Source organism: Calonectris borealis, chromosome Z (genome assembly GCF_964195595.1).
Source record: "Calonectris borealis chromosome Z, bCalBor7.hap1.2, whole genome shotgun sequence".
Taxonomy (NCBI): domain Eukaryota; kingdom Metazoa; phylum Chordata; class Aves; order Procellariiformes; family Procellariidae; genus Calonectris; species Calonectris borealis.
The window spans coordinates 22,340,585-22,356,716 of NC_134352.1; the positions used below are offsets into that span (position 1 = coordinate 22,340,585).

At 37.1% G+C, this 16,132-nt stretch overlaps 1 protein-coding gene across 2 annotated transcripts in view; it reads right to left on the minus strand.

Moving 5' to 3' along the window:
• Positions 1 to 5,388: 5,388 nt before the first annotated feature.
• The window catches only part of KCNN2 (potassium calcium-activated channel subfamily N member 2), a 72,523-nt gene continuing 61,779 nt past the window's right edge, over positions 5,389 to 16,132 (minus strand). For both annotated transcript variants that reach the window (XM_075136680.1, XM_075136681.1), the window contains 4 exons: positions 14,866 to 14,976; positions 12,281 to 12,408; positions 7,618 to 7,687; positions 5,389 to 5,748 (listed from right to left, as the gene is read on the minus strand). In XM_075136680.1, coding sequence (XP_074992781.1) covers positions 5,461 to 5,748; positions 7,618 to 7,687; positions 12,281 to 12,408; positions 14,866 to 14,976 — 597 coding nt within the window. In that variant the 3' untranslated portion in view covers positions 5,389 to 5,460. The remainder of the gene's footprint in view (positions 5,749 to 7,617; positions 7,688 to 12,280; positions 12,409 to 14,865; positions 14,977 to 16,132) is intronic.

Consider the following 16,132-nt stretch of genomic DNA (forward strand, 5'->3'; position numbering starts at 1 on the left):
TGTCAGGAAATATAATTGCACAGTCTCTTACTTTTCATTGATATCGATGACTTCCAGACCTGCAGTGAGGCTTCACTTAAACCTCTTCTAAACTCTGAAGCATGTAGCTGGTCAATTCACCTATTTGAATGTTTTCTTCTAACGTCATTATTATTCCTGGTGCCACATGATCTTTGATCATTTATCTGGACTGGACTTGCTCTTCCTCTCAGAGACCTGCTTTGATGTAACCACATAGCAGGACATGCAGCTCCTCTTTAGAGCCAAGATACTGGGAAATGCATGTTTAGAAGGCAACAAGAGGTGAGAATAGGCATAATTTTAAAGCAGAACCTTTTAACTAAAAGCTTGTTGCTTGCTTCTTACATAATTGAAAAAAGTCCAGATTCTCCTAAATATTTGAAGATACTAATGGGTTTAAGTGAATCTGAATGCAAGGAAGTCAGCATAAAGCATTTTATGCTTCACTTCTCCATCTGATTTGGTTACTTGCCATGTTAGATTGCCACAGGTCCATATTTGTAGCTTATGGGTTTTTCTTGCATTGCAGCTGTGTTGCATATCCTCCGTTATGCAGAAAGGCTTTGCAGTCCTCTGCAGGAGAATCTTCTTCATATAAAAGCCTGAAAATGATTTACAGAGCTTCAACTGTATCACTATAATAAAGTCTAATATACAGCTATATGGTCATGCTCATTCTGGCAACTGCCTCCATTTTAGATTTCTCAGAGCATGTCTACACACCCTAGCCCAGACTATGCTGCACCGGCTCCGTCCATGTGCTGGACTGCCCAGCTGCGAGCAATTCTTGGCAGGGAGTCAAGCGTCTGCATTAGGCTCGGTGCTATGCTAAGCTGTAAGTCTTGAGCGGAGTTGCATAAATTAACACAACTCTCCTCTCCTGTTTATTGCGATCATCTGGCACATCAAGCCGTTCTTGAGAGATGGGGCTTATTTGCTCAGTGCTGGGCTTACTCAATCTATAGTGAGTGAAACCCTGTGGTTTCTGGACCAGAGTTGATATGCAGATAGTGAGGCACTCAGGCGGGTCAGAGCCATACCTGTGCACACCTGACTGCAAAGCGTCTTCTAAGCATCTCTTTTTCTTTATCCTCTCAGTCATGGAGAGGGCAAAGATCCTTATAGATACTCCTTACATCGTTTGGAGAAAAGCAGACATTCCAGCTCAGTCTTCTCTGCACTTGTGCTAACAGGTATAGGATCAGATTCATAAGCCCTGACTGACAGATGTAGGTTAATTTTATTATGCATACATAAAGTTCCACATTCATAAATGGTTGGCTCTGAATGTGTGTAAGCTCCACCTCAGGCCTGTACTGATACGGCAGTGCTCCTCCTGGGCTACAGCTGGCTTGTACCTAGGTAGTCAAGAGTGCTACCTAAGTGGAGGAAATTTGTGACCGTTTCTACCAGAGCATGTAGATATGCTGATACGGGGGTAGGTTTCTGAAAGTGAGATACAGCAGTCTTAGCTCTTTTCTCCCTCCCCCTTTTTATTTGGCTGCTTCTCACCACTTAATAATTATTTTGAGAAGGGTGGACTAAAAAGGCAAAAGGACTTTAAGGACTTTCTTTTAGAAACAACATGAGCAACAAAAAATGGAGAGAACAGACTTACTAATCAGAAAATCTTCCTTCCATAGATAAAACTTACTAAGAATTTTTCGTAACTTTTAGTTAGGGGAAAAGAGCTTTCAGACAATTTCCAGTTGTAGTACTGATATAGGTAATAGGTTTTATTCTGAATATTAGACACTCATATTTAAACCATTTATTCTTTTATGCTTAGATATGCTTTTAGTGTGCGGTGTATCAATTTGAATGTCCATGTATGATCTGACATGGAAAGAGTCTTACAAACTGCGCGGCAGTAAAACAGTATGCCTATCACCTATCTTGGACCTCTAATGATGACAGTGATTCAGACCCAGTCTGGGGAGCTACGGTTTGTAAATAGCTCACAAGGAAAGGTATGGACTTCCAGAAGGCATTCAGAGCTCCTAAGCTGGATGTGTAACTTTTAGGTAGTGAAGCTCTTTCCATATCAGATCCATCTTTATGGAGCAGCAGGAGGTAAAGGCAGGCTGAGTCGCACAAGTCTGTCTGTGAAGATCTGCAGGCTTACAATAGATAATGATTTGCAGAATTCAGAACTGCAGAGCATTTGCAAGTGTAATATCTGTGAATATATTATTCTGATCCTGCAAAAACTTAAATGTATCTAAAAAATACTATTTAAATCAATGTACTTAGTTTTAAGCATGGTGAATAGGCCTATTTGTGATCTTACATTTCAGTCCTTACAGGCAAGATGTCTTTGCTGTCATTAAAAATGCAGGGATTAGCAACAAGACTCCAAAGTAACTGATAAATGGGATCGGTGTCTGGAATGCAGTGAAAAGGAGAAGTTCAGCAGCAACTGAAAGCCGAATTTTCCCATCAGTGAGATTAAAGCAAGAGGTGCATGAAGCTTTTCAACTGTAACACGGTAAATATGTCATATGCTTTGAGAAAGATTCCTTGCCGTTTGTAAACAACCTTTCAAAGAAAAATCTACACACCTACACAAGCAGTTCCAGAGATCTGTCATAATGCTACTTTTTCCTTTTGGTGAGCTCATATGCTGAACACGGCGAAGGAGCTTAAGTTTTGGAAATAAAAAATCAGTACTGAAATTTGTGGTACCACAAAACTCAAACAAGGAAAGATTAAAAGGAGTTTTTTGTCAGGAGTAAGAAAATCAAACCCATACTGCTTTGTGCTCTCCTGAATATAAGTTTATATCTGTCTTTTCTTGGACTGGGTCCACATGCAGTGCTTAAGTGCTTTTCAAAACCAGGTATTAGAAGAAAAGAATCATCAGTACCAAAATGCAGATAAAATATTTGTAGTGAGCTTTACAGTAAATTAAGAAATTGAACTAGAGTATTCCATGGTGTCATCATTTGTTGTTTGCTTTAAACACAAAGACAGGAATCCAAAAGAATCTGTTGCAGAACCCTACTGATGGGGATAGTCCTGGTACATCTCACAGTCCTGCTTGCATAAAGCTGCTGCAAGAATTTAGTAGGTTCAGGCTCCTGAGTCCTACTGCGTAAAAGAAATTGAGAGGTCACAGATGACGGTTGCTCTTTCACATCAGAATAAAGCAGCTCAATACTTATAGCTAGATCTTAAATCAAACTTAACTCTGACAGATTGGCAAGAATTTTCAATGTGGAGCTACAGTTGTACAATCCAGAGGAGAAAAAAAACTGTCTTACAAATATAAAAAAGATGTTGTAAACAACAAAAGAGCTAGTTTAAGCTGACAGGACAAAAAGGAATGTATTCAAGCTACAGCAAGTGTATTTCACATTCAATGACAGGAAAAATATTCTAAATTAAACACAAAAAATGGGAGAATGAACAAACAAAAAACTTCAAAAAAAGAATTTTGAAACTTGACTATTAAATTCCAGTAATATTAATCACTACTTCTAATCTTGCCAACAGTGTAAAGCGGGTGGCCTCATGACCACTCAAAAATCTCATCTAGTTTAGGACTGGGCTAGCACAGTATTAGCACTATAGAGTATCCATCTTTTCCTTTGGAAATGAACATCATAAAAACAAAAGCAGAACTGCAAATACTGTGCATACTGCTTATTATTTCCAGTCACAAAATACCACAGTCTATAAACAAGGCACTCCAAAGGCATGCAACTGTCCTGCTTATCTAGGGGGAAAAAATACTGCGAATTCACCATTCTTCTCAAGGACAGTGTTGGAGAAACTCTTGACCTTTTCATAAACAAGCAATGCCTTTGGATGTAACTTATATTTATCAGTTATATATTTTGTACCCCCAAAAAAGGCAGCCCCTTTATTTTAAATAGGCCTGAAGTGTCTGCTGTTTTTCAGATTATGTATTTGGTTTTTGGGGAATTTTGGGTGCTGGGGAGAACAGCTCTTTTGTCTTGTCCAGCACAGCTCTGCCCTGACTTTCTGCGTTACCATCTTCCCTGCCTGTCGCTACTGACCAGAACTCGCGATGTCTCATGGAGCGATTGGCATTTCCTTCAACGTGCATGTGAGTTACTTCTAGGCAGACGTAGTATTCCTTGGAAACAGTCAGCTGTGCCTACTTACTATACTTGGCTATAGTGTCACCCTTGTCTGTAAATTGCAGGGGGAGACGACTAGTATATTTCATAAATAGCAAGTACTATAAAATATTACATAAAGTAAAATAATTTCCTTATTATTATGGTTTTTTTAAGAAAGCAGGAGGCCTTATTATTTGTGCATGAAGGTAAAGTACCACAGATACTTCACTGCCGTAATTCCAGTCTACAGCAGGTTTTTTTACAACAGTTTTTGGAAATACTGCTAAAAGTGTGTTGCTAAGCTTGACTGCATAGCAGAAACCATGGGGATTACCCGAACGTAATGTATACAGAACACTGTGCTGCCATCACGCAAATGTGTATACTGTAACTCTGTGTGTCAGTCATTCACTCCAGAAACATTAAACACAAAAAAAGGGAAGGGAAAAAGTGGCAACCTAACACTTTCAAAACCCAAACAGCATTAATGGGAGACTTCCAGCTTGAAAGTATATCTGTCTGGATATACTTACCTGGCATAACTATGAGACTCTGAATAAATGAACAGGACTTTACCTGTGCTTTTTGCATGCCTGTAGCTTTACAAATAGTCAGTTTAAAAGATCTTTGCCATGGGCATTGCATAAATAATTTTATATACATAAGTATATATGTATATATATTATCTATGTGTGTGTGTACAAATGCATGTTAAACAAAAGCCTTAAGAAGATTTAAAAAACCCATAGTGTACTTCAAAACTTATTTTCTAGGGTAAACTATATTTTTAATTAATCACTTCAGAAATCGAAGCTGTCGGTGACCTTTTAAAATGACTATACATATACAGCACACTGTTAGATGAATATTGATTTTTTTCCCCCTCCACTGCAAGCAAAGTTTAGAGAATTAGTTTTCATACTGAGAGATAATTATTAAGCTTCAATTTTGTTTCTTAAAAGTTTATAATTAGGCCTCTTGCTTGTGAGCTTTTTTTTTAGTTGTTAAGTCCAAGTAACCAAGCAACTATGTGCAGAAATTAACCTTTTTATTATATTATATACTGTAGTAGTAAAGTTTGTTTGAAGTGCATGAATAAAAAGTTAATGAAATTACAGGAGGAACAATCTATTATAGCAATAGTAAGTGCATTCACTGTGCATCTGAGAGGAGGAGGGGGGAAAAAAGAAGAGTTTTCACTCATTTTGGCCTAAAATGTGTTCAGGTTTCCAGGATTCTGACATCAGAACCCAGATAACACTGGTTAGAACCATAGGGCTTTACAATAAAAGCTAAAATATTGACCATATGATGGCAAAAAGTCTTTATTTTGTGGTTAAGTTATTCTCTTCTAGCTACTCTCTGATGAAGTTGGTGGTGCTGTGGAGGATGATCTCCTTCTTCTTGACAAAGATCGTGATCGTTCAGCACTGTAGGCAACATGCTTATCATAATTTTGTATCTGAGCCTCGAGGAAATCCCTCTGTTGCTGGCTGATCGTCTGGCTAATCAGTCCAGGGAGAGCTTGAATACTACCAATTAAAGTTTCCAGTTTAGTTTCCAGAGTAACAATTCTCTTCTCAAAATCTTCGCTTCTTTCATTTAAGTCAGATATCATGTCATACATGATGTTTTGAGTCTGAAAATAGAAGGATGTAAACAAAGGTTTAGAGAGACCTTACAAATATTGTAACAAGCAGCACATATCTACCAGGGTTTGTAAATGCTTTTGCACTTCACAAAGGATATGAATATTATAACAATATCTAATCTTGTGAAATAATTTTCCTTGTAGATTCAGAATAAGCTTTCTACTAAATTTGTTGAGCAGAAATGTAATATATTTTGAGTAGCACTTTAGATGTCAAAGTCTAAATGAATTAGACAAAAGACCAGACATTTTTTGGAAGTTCAGGTGCTTAGAAATGCACCATGCTAAGCTTTATGAACTGTCAGTTGTGTAAACCACCAGGAGACCGAGCTCCAAAGCCATGATCCATCCTCGCCTCTTCTGTATTTCCTCTGGTTTTAAACACTCTCATTCTTCTAACCAGAACACAAATGTTGTTCATTTGCTTTCTCCTTAAACTGACCATGTTTTCTTGAAACACGGTGGATTGTTTTTGAAATGTAGTGCAAGGAGTAAAAACTCAATTGTATGTTTCTCCACTTCTGCGTTTCCCAATCTATCTGCCCTCTACAAAACAGTGTTTGATTACAGCAAGTATATGTGTACTTTAAAATGCCATAGTGGTCAGTAAAAATGTAATCTGAAATATGTTGTTTCATACAGACTTGGAACTGGTTAAAAATAATGACTGAATTTCTCCCTCTGATAGACTGAGACTTCAGATTAGACTTAAACTAGAGTCAAAACTGGATGTACTTCAGTCGACAAACTGATTGAAGTTTTTAAAACATCCAAAGGGAATGAAAATTAATTGAATGACTGACTGTCTGAAGTGTAAAACACTTCGGTATCAGATGAATGTCAATAACCCATTTCTCTGCCCCCTATTTCAAGATGCTAGCATAACCCTTGAAAGCAAAGTAGTCTACATTAAATAGTATCTGAAAAGTCCTTATCAGTTGCCAGAAGCATTAGATTGAAATGTATTTTCAGCAACTGAAGTTGTCAGGTGGTTCTCTAAAGCAAAAGGGGAATGAACACTGAAGAGTTTAATCTTTGCTTTGAGGCACTTTAAACTGAGGAGGGTTTTGAGTTACATGAAGAGGTGTACAAGAAACCCTTAGGAAAAACCCATTAATGCCTCTAATATAGCCTCAAATTAAGATCAAAGTAACTATTAAATACTGAGGTCTAATGTGAAACCTGGAATGCTATCAGCTCAGCTCTCACTCTCTAGTCATTATTTTATACTAATGAAAAATCCCAGCAACAATAGACAAGCAGTTTCCAACTGAACAGGCTCTTTTACCTCATCTCAAATGGCTTAAAAAAGATTAATAAAGCTTATGATATATCGGCAAAGTAGGCAGCTATTATTCATTATAAAAACTTAAAACAAATGCAGAGCTAAATTTACTTGTCCAAAGTTACTGCTGCATAAGACAATAGGAATAGAAAACCAGAACCTCTAATTCCAGTCTGCATGAGAACCTGTACTATGGTCCCTCATGGCACAGTCACTATCACCGGACAGGAAATCTCTTTACTAGCCAGCACTACACTACTACGGCCCACTCACAGTTCAGCATTTACCACGACCACTGCAGTCACTTCAAGAGCTCTCAGGATCAGCCTCTCAATTGTGAAATCTTTTTCAAATGTACAAAAAAAAAACCCACCGTGCATTCAAACTTTGCTCAGAGCCATAAACAAGATGTTTCATTCAGTAGGTGTTCCCACAAAACACACACATATTTTCATTTTCTACAAATAACAAACTTGTTAGCAATATTTGCATGTATAATGCATAACATTTTCACTTACAAACTCCTGCTTTTGAAAGGATGAATGTTAAAACAACAGTAATTGCCTACTAACCTTTGCCAGGTCCACCAAAGTGTTGGCTTGATCATTCAGTTTCCTTTGTTCCATTTTTACGCTTCTTAATCTAAAAAGTGGAATTTTAAGTCAGATTTTTTTTGTGTATGGTCATATTAGGATTCTAAAAAGCATGCACAAAACTTAGAAGAGCAAATAACTGCATGGACAATGTCTTGAGTACTTTGTGTAAAGTCGGAATTGGTCATGTGTCTGCTACAATGAGAAGCATGCTTCTTCAACACCGCAAAAAAGGAAAGAGCAAGGAAATGTGATGTCCTTGAGAATACCATTTGCCATGGTCAAAGTTGAATTCAGAAAGGGAGATAACAATTTATCCAGACTATATGGAAGAAAGCCAAAACATTCCTCAAAGCCTCAGTATCGTGACAAGTAGATATAGGAAGAAACATAGAACAACTATTTTTTGTCATTAATGTTGTAGCAATCAAGAATCTTCCCATGCCTACATGACTAGATACAGGTATTAGCCCTGTTCTGTCGGAAATGGATTGAGTTAGCAGGTGTTTGAACCTGATGGAAATACAGTGATAAGTGAGTTTCTCATTACTTTAAACAGAACTTCCATCTGACCAGCAGCTAAATAACCAACATACTTGCCAATACATTTGATTTTCTTACATAATTTGTGAATCTAACTATGATTACATTTTAAATTTACATTAGACATTCCTTTTCAATGCACTTTTAAACTACAGCATTGAAAAACTATGAAAGAAGCAGCAAGGGTATACTTTTCTCTTTGATGCCTACCTATCTGCATTATTATTAGTTATGCACATTCTTTGAAAGATATATACATGACCTTTCTTATGTGTTCCCTGAAACAAAGTCCATGTTTTTCAGATTAACTACTAGAGGAGTGGTTTGTAGGATGCAATTTTCAAAAATAAGCAATTTCTCTCTTAAGTACGAGTTATTTGTTCAACACTTCCCAACAGAGAAATACTTGGACTGTCAATGATTTTTCTGGTAGCTGTTCTAAGCAGGAAATAGCTTTTTTTTAAAAAAAAGTGTCAATTTATAAACAATGTGTGATAAGATACCATGCAGTCTACTAGTATGTCAAGGGCCAACCAAGCTAACCATTTGGTTAGCTGTCAAATGAAAATAAGTTTGGCAGCATTTTGTGGCAGGTGGGTTGCTAATGCATACTCTGCCTATTTCTCAGTGATGGTGTTACTTAAAAAGCTAGTTTAAAGAAAGCATTCTTGGAGATCTTCCAAAATGAGGAAGTTTCTGTTCACATCTTTAGTTACCAAGCATTTCCTTTCATATCTAGGCTAACCGCCGTGAGAAAATAAGTTGTGAAGAGTGAAATATCTTTTAAAACACATGGAAATAACTCTGTTAAGGTAGAAATCAATTGTCCACATAAAATTGATGTTCCAGTGGCTTGTTACTGGAATGTCATACACTCTTCCCCTGGAGGTTCCTTCAGAGCACAACATAAATGCATTCTGTAGGAATGGTGCTTTCAGAGGCTATGAGCTGAAGCTATTCTAAAGCAAAAAATATGGAGGAGCTCCAAAGTATGGAGTTATATCATTACAGTTTCAGAACAGGATAATTACTCAAAGGTAAGCATATAATGATTTGACTGGAGAATAACCCTAGGGTTTTGGTCAGCATCTCTCAAATAATTTACAGAATATGTTTTCTGCTGTTCTTAAGATTCATTGACTCATCTGTTTGCCAGTTAATATTTTAATTCTAAAATTCCAAGAAATTAATTGTTATTGTATGAGCAATCCAAGTACCAGCTGACACCAACATGATAATTCCTCATGGTAACCAACCCAATACCTATCACGAGCTGTAAAAATGTATCTCTACGTAATGGCAAGTCTTTAGCTGCAGCAGCCGGATTTAAAGAAAACTGTCAGACTTTCGTTCCTAAATTCATTAAGAGAAAATACGAAACATCTTGATTTTATGAACTTCACTTATCACAGCAAAAGATTATGATTCTGGATCGCGTTTCCATGGCAGCAATCAGATCACTGAAGTTCACAAATAAAGACTCTATTTTTTGCATGCAGACAGTGGTAATTCTGCAAATTTAGAAAGGAACAGCTTATACAACTTACTTCCGAGCTCTATTTTCATTTTGTTGAAATAAAAAGACAAAACAAAAGAAAACAAACTGTAAAATACACTAAAACAACCAAATGAGCACAGTGGGCTCGATTCAGCAGGTGCAAGTCCTAAGGAGCTGCTACTTCTTTCAATCAGTAACTGCCTGAGGTGGAGTCTAACTCACGTTCATGATGAAGAAACCTGCAATAGCTTCAAGCCTTCACATTAACTACATCTGTAGATTTTCTTATTCATACAATACATAAAATGCCTTTTAACAGTATCATTTAGAGTGATGATTTCATCTTACTTAGTGTGCATGAGAAGCAAGAAAGACCCAGACCAGCTAAAGGCAGTTTTAGAGTGACTGTGAGAGTGTTATCATGATCTGCTCTGGTTTCTTGTATAAAACTGGCCCTGAAACTTCACTCCTTTATTTCTGTCTCCAGTGAAATGGTTGGAAAGGTGAAGGAGGGGGACCAATAAAAACCTAAGAATCCAGAAAGATGGAGAAGAGCCATATACTACCATGAGTCACTTGAGAAAAGTTCAAAAATGCAAAGGGCGAAAAAAAATTTGCACCCATCTACTCTGCTACAGCTAGAAGAAAGCAAACCGCTAGAGCAATGTTTTCATCCGTGGCACATGCTTCAGCATATTGAGAAAATTATCTTTTTTTTTTCTTTTTTTTTGCTTAAATACTAAAGTTTGGGAATGGGATGCAAAGCGCTAAAGGACAGAGGGAAATGCATTATTAACATAGCTGTTCAAAGTTTGGCTGGCACAGCTAGGAAAAAATTACTGCTGCCACCTTCTTCACCCCACCTGAGTAATGAATTTTTAAGGCAGGTGCAGAACACCACTCTACATCCTGTGAAGCTCTTCTGGGCTTGAAAGATATATAAAGCTGCAGATTGAGCCTGCTGTGCTTTTTAGATTCTTCTCTGAACATGTGTGTGCACATGCACAGACACACACACACACAGAGAAAATAAATAGCAAAGTTAAAATGTTAAGGAATAACCTTTGCAATCAAGGATTCAAGTCCAGTAAAGGATGCACAGGACATGCCATCCTCTATCCCAGAACCCCTGCCACTCCTCTCTGCCTCCCAATCCTTTAAGCTAAGCCAGATGGCCAAACTGGGAAAATATACTTTTTATATCCACATAAAAATGCCTCAACTTTTGTTGTCTTTTTATTCCTTCAAGTATTTCTGCAATAGCATAGTAACATTTAATCCTGCAAGTTTGCTAAATATAATACAGTAATCAAGGTTTATAGAACACTTAATACCTTACGCATAGCTACCCTTTGCTTTAAAACATTGCTATGAAACAGAGAAATAATGACTGTTAGCCTAAATTTACTAATAGGAAATATGATAACCTGGCCTTTCCTTCCTGTTTTTCCTGCAAGATGACACATAGGTGTTCTTTCCATGATGGATGCTTCCCTCACATCTCCTCATACGTTGGCTCAGATACAGGCCCACACTCAAAAGTTATCAAAACATTAGTTTGAAATTAAACTTACTTAATTTATCTACATCTCCCCAGTATCTCATGGAAACTAATTTCACAAATGGCTGCCTCAGGCTGGATGAGGACATTGAATAAAGCAGACAAACAGTGGCATGGGTCCTGACCATTCCTCAAGAAGAATCTGTGGTTCCTGGGGACAAAAGTCTCTTTTTTTCTCCCATGCAGTCCAAGGAAGAGTAACTGAATCCTTGTGCAATTCTGCTGGTTTTGATGTGCTTTATGACAAATATGTATGATGAATTTTAGATAAATACTTATTGTCTGGCAATACCATAATTCAGCTTAATCTTACTACTGGTTACAGTTCTCAGGCTTGTTTTCAACCCCTTAAGATATCAGTGGAGGGGAAGAACTCATCCAAATCATGCCAGAGGTGCTCAAAGGTCACACAAGGACTGTTGGCATATACTAGAACAGATGTCAGGGGTCATGGCTGACATACCAACATTTGATTTTATGCACTGAGAATATATGATGGAGAGAGGCAACTAATTGCTGTTGGGCTGTACAATGACACTTGATGTATATTTTTTTCATTAAACACTATATACATACTCATAGACTTGCTTCTATCACATCATTCTGATTTTAAATTATTAAAACATCTACTACAAATGAAACTTTTTTCATTTTCTCCTGTCCATCGTATCTTACTACCTATAAGCACATATGTAACAACAAAGGATAGCCTCAGTGGCAAAAGACAAAAAAAATCTTAGATAACTCAAGAAGCATGGGAAACTTCTAAAAAAATTATAAAAGAGTTTGGTTTACCCCATATTGGACATACACAGCCAGGATACTTTATTTTTTTGTAAACAGGTAATACAATAAAACCTTATCTTTGTCTTACTCTTAGAGAAAAATCAACCTCAAGAGCAATGTTCTATGAAGGGGGGAGGGGCAGGAGAGAAGGGAGGGGGCAAGACAGGACATGGGGACTTAGAGTGACTGTGAGGAAGAGGGAAACTAAGAGAGAAAACACCTGGAGCGGAAAACTAAAGCAAAATAGTACTTACTGATGAATAGCTTGCAAGAATTTGCGTTGATGTTTCCTTACTTTCGCATGGTCTATCTTTTTAACCAGCTTTGTGTTTTTATAAATTAACCACGTTTCCCTGAGTACATTAGCCGCTGCATTTTTCACCTGTTTAATAGAAGAAAAACACCAAGCTGACAAAAGTAGCATTATATTATGTTTTCTCTTTTCTGGTATAAACTCTTTCTAAAGCACTTAAGACCCTGCCTAACTGTGGGAAGTGGGTACATCAAGAAACCGCAGCACTGAGGGCAGAAAGCAGTAACTGGACCAAGGCAACTGCTGAGCAATTTCCATGTTACTTATAAATGTGATATTGGGACCAGCTGTCTTTGCGTCGGGGAATAATTTGTCCCTCTTTAAAGAGTTAGCACCATTTGGTGTTTATGGCAATATAAATTACAGTGAGGAAATACTAATGCATTATCTGTATAGTAATTAACTAAATGTATTTAATAGGATCATAAAATTTCTCTCTTTCTTGTTCTACAGTTAATACCTTTTAACTCTCTTAGCAATTTAACACTTCTAAATTTCCAGAGCTGTTTGAACATACTTTTTTTCTTTTTTTTTTTACATTTTTATTCTTGTTTCTTTTTTACAATTCTCTGAGAAGATGAAAAAATATCTTGTCAATTAATGTAGCCAGTGTTCTATTTCATAAGTGCTTTGATTTTTTTTAAAAATGAGGCTTTCCATAAAATGTTAGAGTACCTACAGTTCGTTCTTAAGCCCTCCAAAATTTTCAAGAATGCTTGAAAACAACAGACAAAGAATTTCAATGCAATGTTGATTAATGACTAGGTTACTTGCAAAGGAAAACTGTAAACCTTATTATTCATCTTTATTTTCTCTCCCTCCAACTGTATATCATGCCAGTCACTACAGCATCAGAGCTGAGTCAATGTCTAGGTAAAGGTATTGCAGGAATGCCATGCAGCAGCTCTTCCCAACAAGAGGTCCCTACCTTGTACCTGTAGAAGTGATGGAGAACCTTCATGGTTCTGACTTCAGTGGAAGCACAATCACATTTTAGAGACCTCCTCGCAATCTCTACCTAGTCCTTGCATTTCCACAAGGTACAGCTATCTTCAGGCTGTGAGGAAACCACTCTAATATCTGCGTAACCAATTTGTGACCCGATGTACATCTCAGATTTGTTTGCTTGGTTTGCTTTTCATGTGCTTTGAGTTTCATGAGTTTGAAGCTACCAAAGCACCACCTTTCTATGAAGGATAGCTGAATAAAATAAACTTTAAAAGGCACAAATGAACACCAGACTCAAAATCTGGCCAATCTCTACAAAACCTTCTTCCTTCCTGAAAGACATTTTGAGCTCAGCTGTCAGATTACACTAGAAAAGTGCCTGTGTTAGGAAGGAACAAATTGTTGTCTGTGGTCTAGTATCAACAAGACCTTAACTGACTATAATAGGAGTGTAAATCCATAAGCTCAGATAGACACCTCAAGTCCGACACCCTTTATACCTCTATAAAGAATTGCCTTCCCACTCATCCTTAGTCTTTCCCCACAATGACTGCTTACGCTGTTAGTGGTGACCAGCATAAAAACAAGGCACCCAGCACAACCCGAGCGGTGTACTGACATGTCCTGGAAACACAGCTTGTAAAGACACGACACGGCTCTCCACAGCAGAGGCAAACCAACCTCCTTCCCGTCTGGAGCAGGGCTGTGGCTTCCAGCTCAGGCATCGAACATCCCTCTCCACCCATCAGTAAGGACAAGCTCTGCTGAATTCCTGTTGTGAGTGTAAGGACCTTCCTTTTCATATTGGCTCTTCTCAATAATGAAGATTAAACAAGTTCAGAGGACTGTGTAGCTCCTACTCATTTTCTTGTTCCCTGAACACTGACCTGTTTTATTTCAATAAAGGATTTCTATTGCCTTGTTTGCTGCATTCTTTCATTTTCCAAGACGTTATTGTAACTTAAATTATATTTCATATGGAAAATATTAAAATATTTTTTATGAATTCTATGATTTCTAGAGGGTTTTTTAAAATAATCTTTTCTGAAAATATTATTACCTACAAACATCTTTCAAGGCACTTCAGTACTATGTGCCACTAAGTGAACCCCGCGTTGAATACACAAAGCAATTGGAAGGACTATCTCACTCACAAACTATGAATATGTCTTTTTTTTAAGAACATCCTTCATATTGTATACAAATTCTTGTATATATCAGTTATTTCACTTATTTTAGCTACAAAAATTTTATATATTCTTCTCATATGCTGCATGCAAGTTTTTCAGCTTAATATAGTAGTCTTTAGTTTCACAGCATTTAAATGTTGGTTATACCAGTTATCTTCCATCTGCAAGGACCTTCTATAGAAGAATACTCAAATCCTCAAAATCTGATGAGAACTCACAGTTGCCCTTAATTCAGAGAAAAGCTCAAGGCATTCGATTCCTCCTCCTTGCAAAATCACACCCGTGAAAAAGTTTAGTGGGAGAACAGAGCAGGAGACTATTTAAAACAAATGTAGAAATAAATTAGCACACATTTCCTTTTCAGTTGTGAATATAAAGTGTGACTTACTCTTTTAGTTAGCTGGGTGTCCATCATGAAATTATGCACATGTTTTTCAGCTTTGGTAAGTTCTAACTTCCTTGCCACCACAGCTACCACCAGTGCAGTGCACCCAGCACCCTGAAAACAATAAAACAAACCCCCAAGATGTTACTACTGCATTTTGCAGAGTTTTTAGTGGAAGTTTCTCCTTTCCTGTAGAAGTATGGCAGGCCTCAGGTGATTCATCCCTGGTAAATATAATGAACACGCTACAGCTATTTCAGATCAGAGTAATATGAAAAGTCAGTAATTACAGGCTGGTAAACTGTCAAGGCATCAAAACAATTAGTGAGCAGTATTATTTAAAAGTTCTGCTTTTTTCCCTCATGGGTTGAAAATCTGAACACATCCCATTTCTACTGCATAAACAAAGGGGGTGATCAAAAGAACTTTTAAAGCCCAGAATATTAGTAAATAAATGCAGAATACACTGTTCTTAAAAATTGTCTCAAGGTTACAGCAAATGCTAAAGAGGAAATAAGATCAGATTAGTATTTAGCATACAAAAAAAGAAAAGTTTCTTAGGATTTTCTGTAGGGCCTAAAAATAATCATAAATTTAATATTTAATCACTTTAGTATACTTCCCTGTTGTTCTCTGAGTCCTTCAACGATCTTTTCCTATAGTATTTCTGCTTACCTTATTACCATTTAAAACAGCACACATGCACAAGACCATTTCTTCAAAACGTGGAGAAAATATCAATTTTCTAATTTGTGCTCTGTGTGTGTATGTATATGTATGTATATACATGGACATGCATGTTCACAACAGGCCAAAACTAGTAGGTGCGTGTCCCTTTGAAATGACAGTGCCTTTATCAGCATCACAAATTTAAATGCTTTTTTTGGGGGGAGGAAAGGAAAGGACGCTAAAATGAGCCAGGTAATGAGAAGCAGCATCTGTTACACACATCTAGAGGTATCATTTACTTCACAGCATTAATAAATTCTGCTGTCAGTCTTTTTTTTTTTAAAACAAATCTTTTCAGATTCTTTTTAAAAAAGTACAAAAATCACATTAAATATACAAGGCCGTGTTTAACTTGCAGGTCCACCCCAATCTACTTGTTATTGTACCTGTGTCAGTTACTCTCCAGTATAAAGCTATCTCTTGTTGCACATTGAAGCTTACCACATTTTCATTCACAGAGCTTTTTTCCATTCTTTCTGTATTTCTCCCATTAATTTACGCTCTCTCCATTCCCCACATCTACAACTGCCTTACTCTCTCC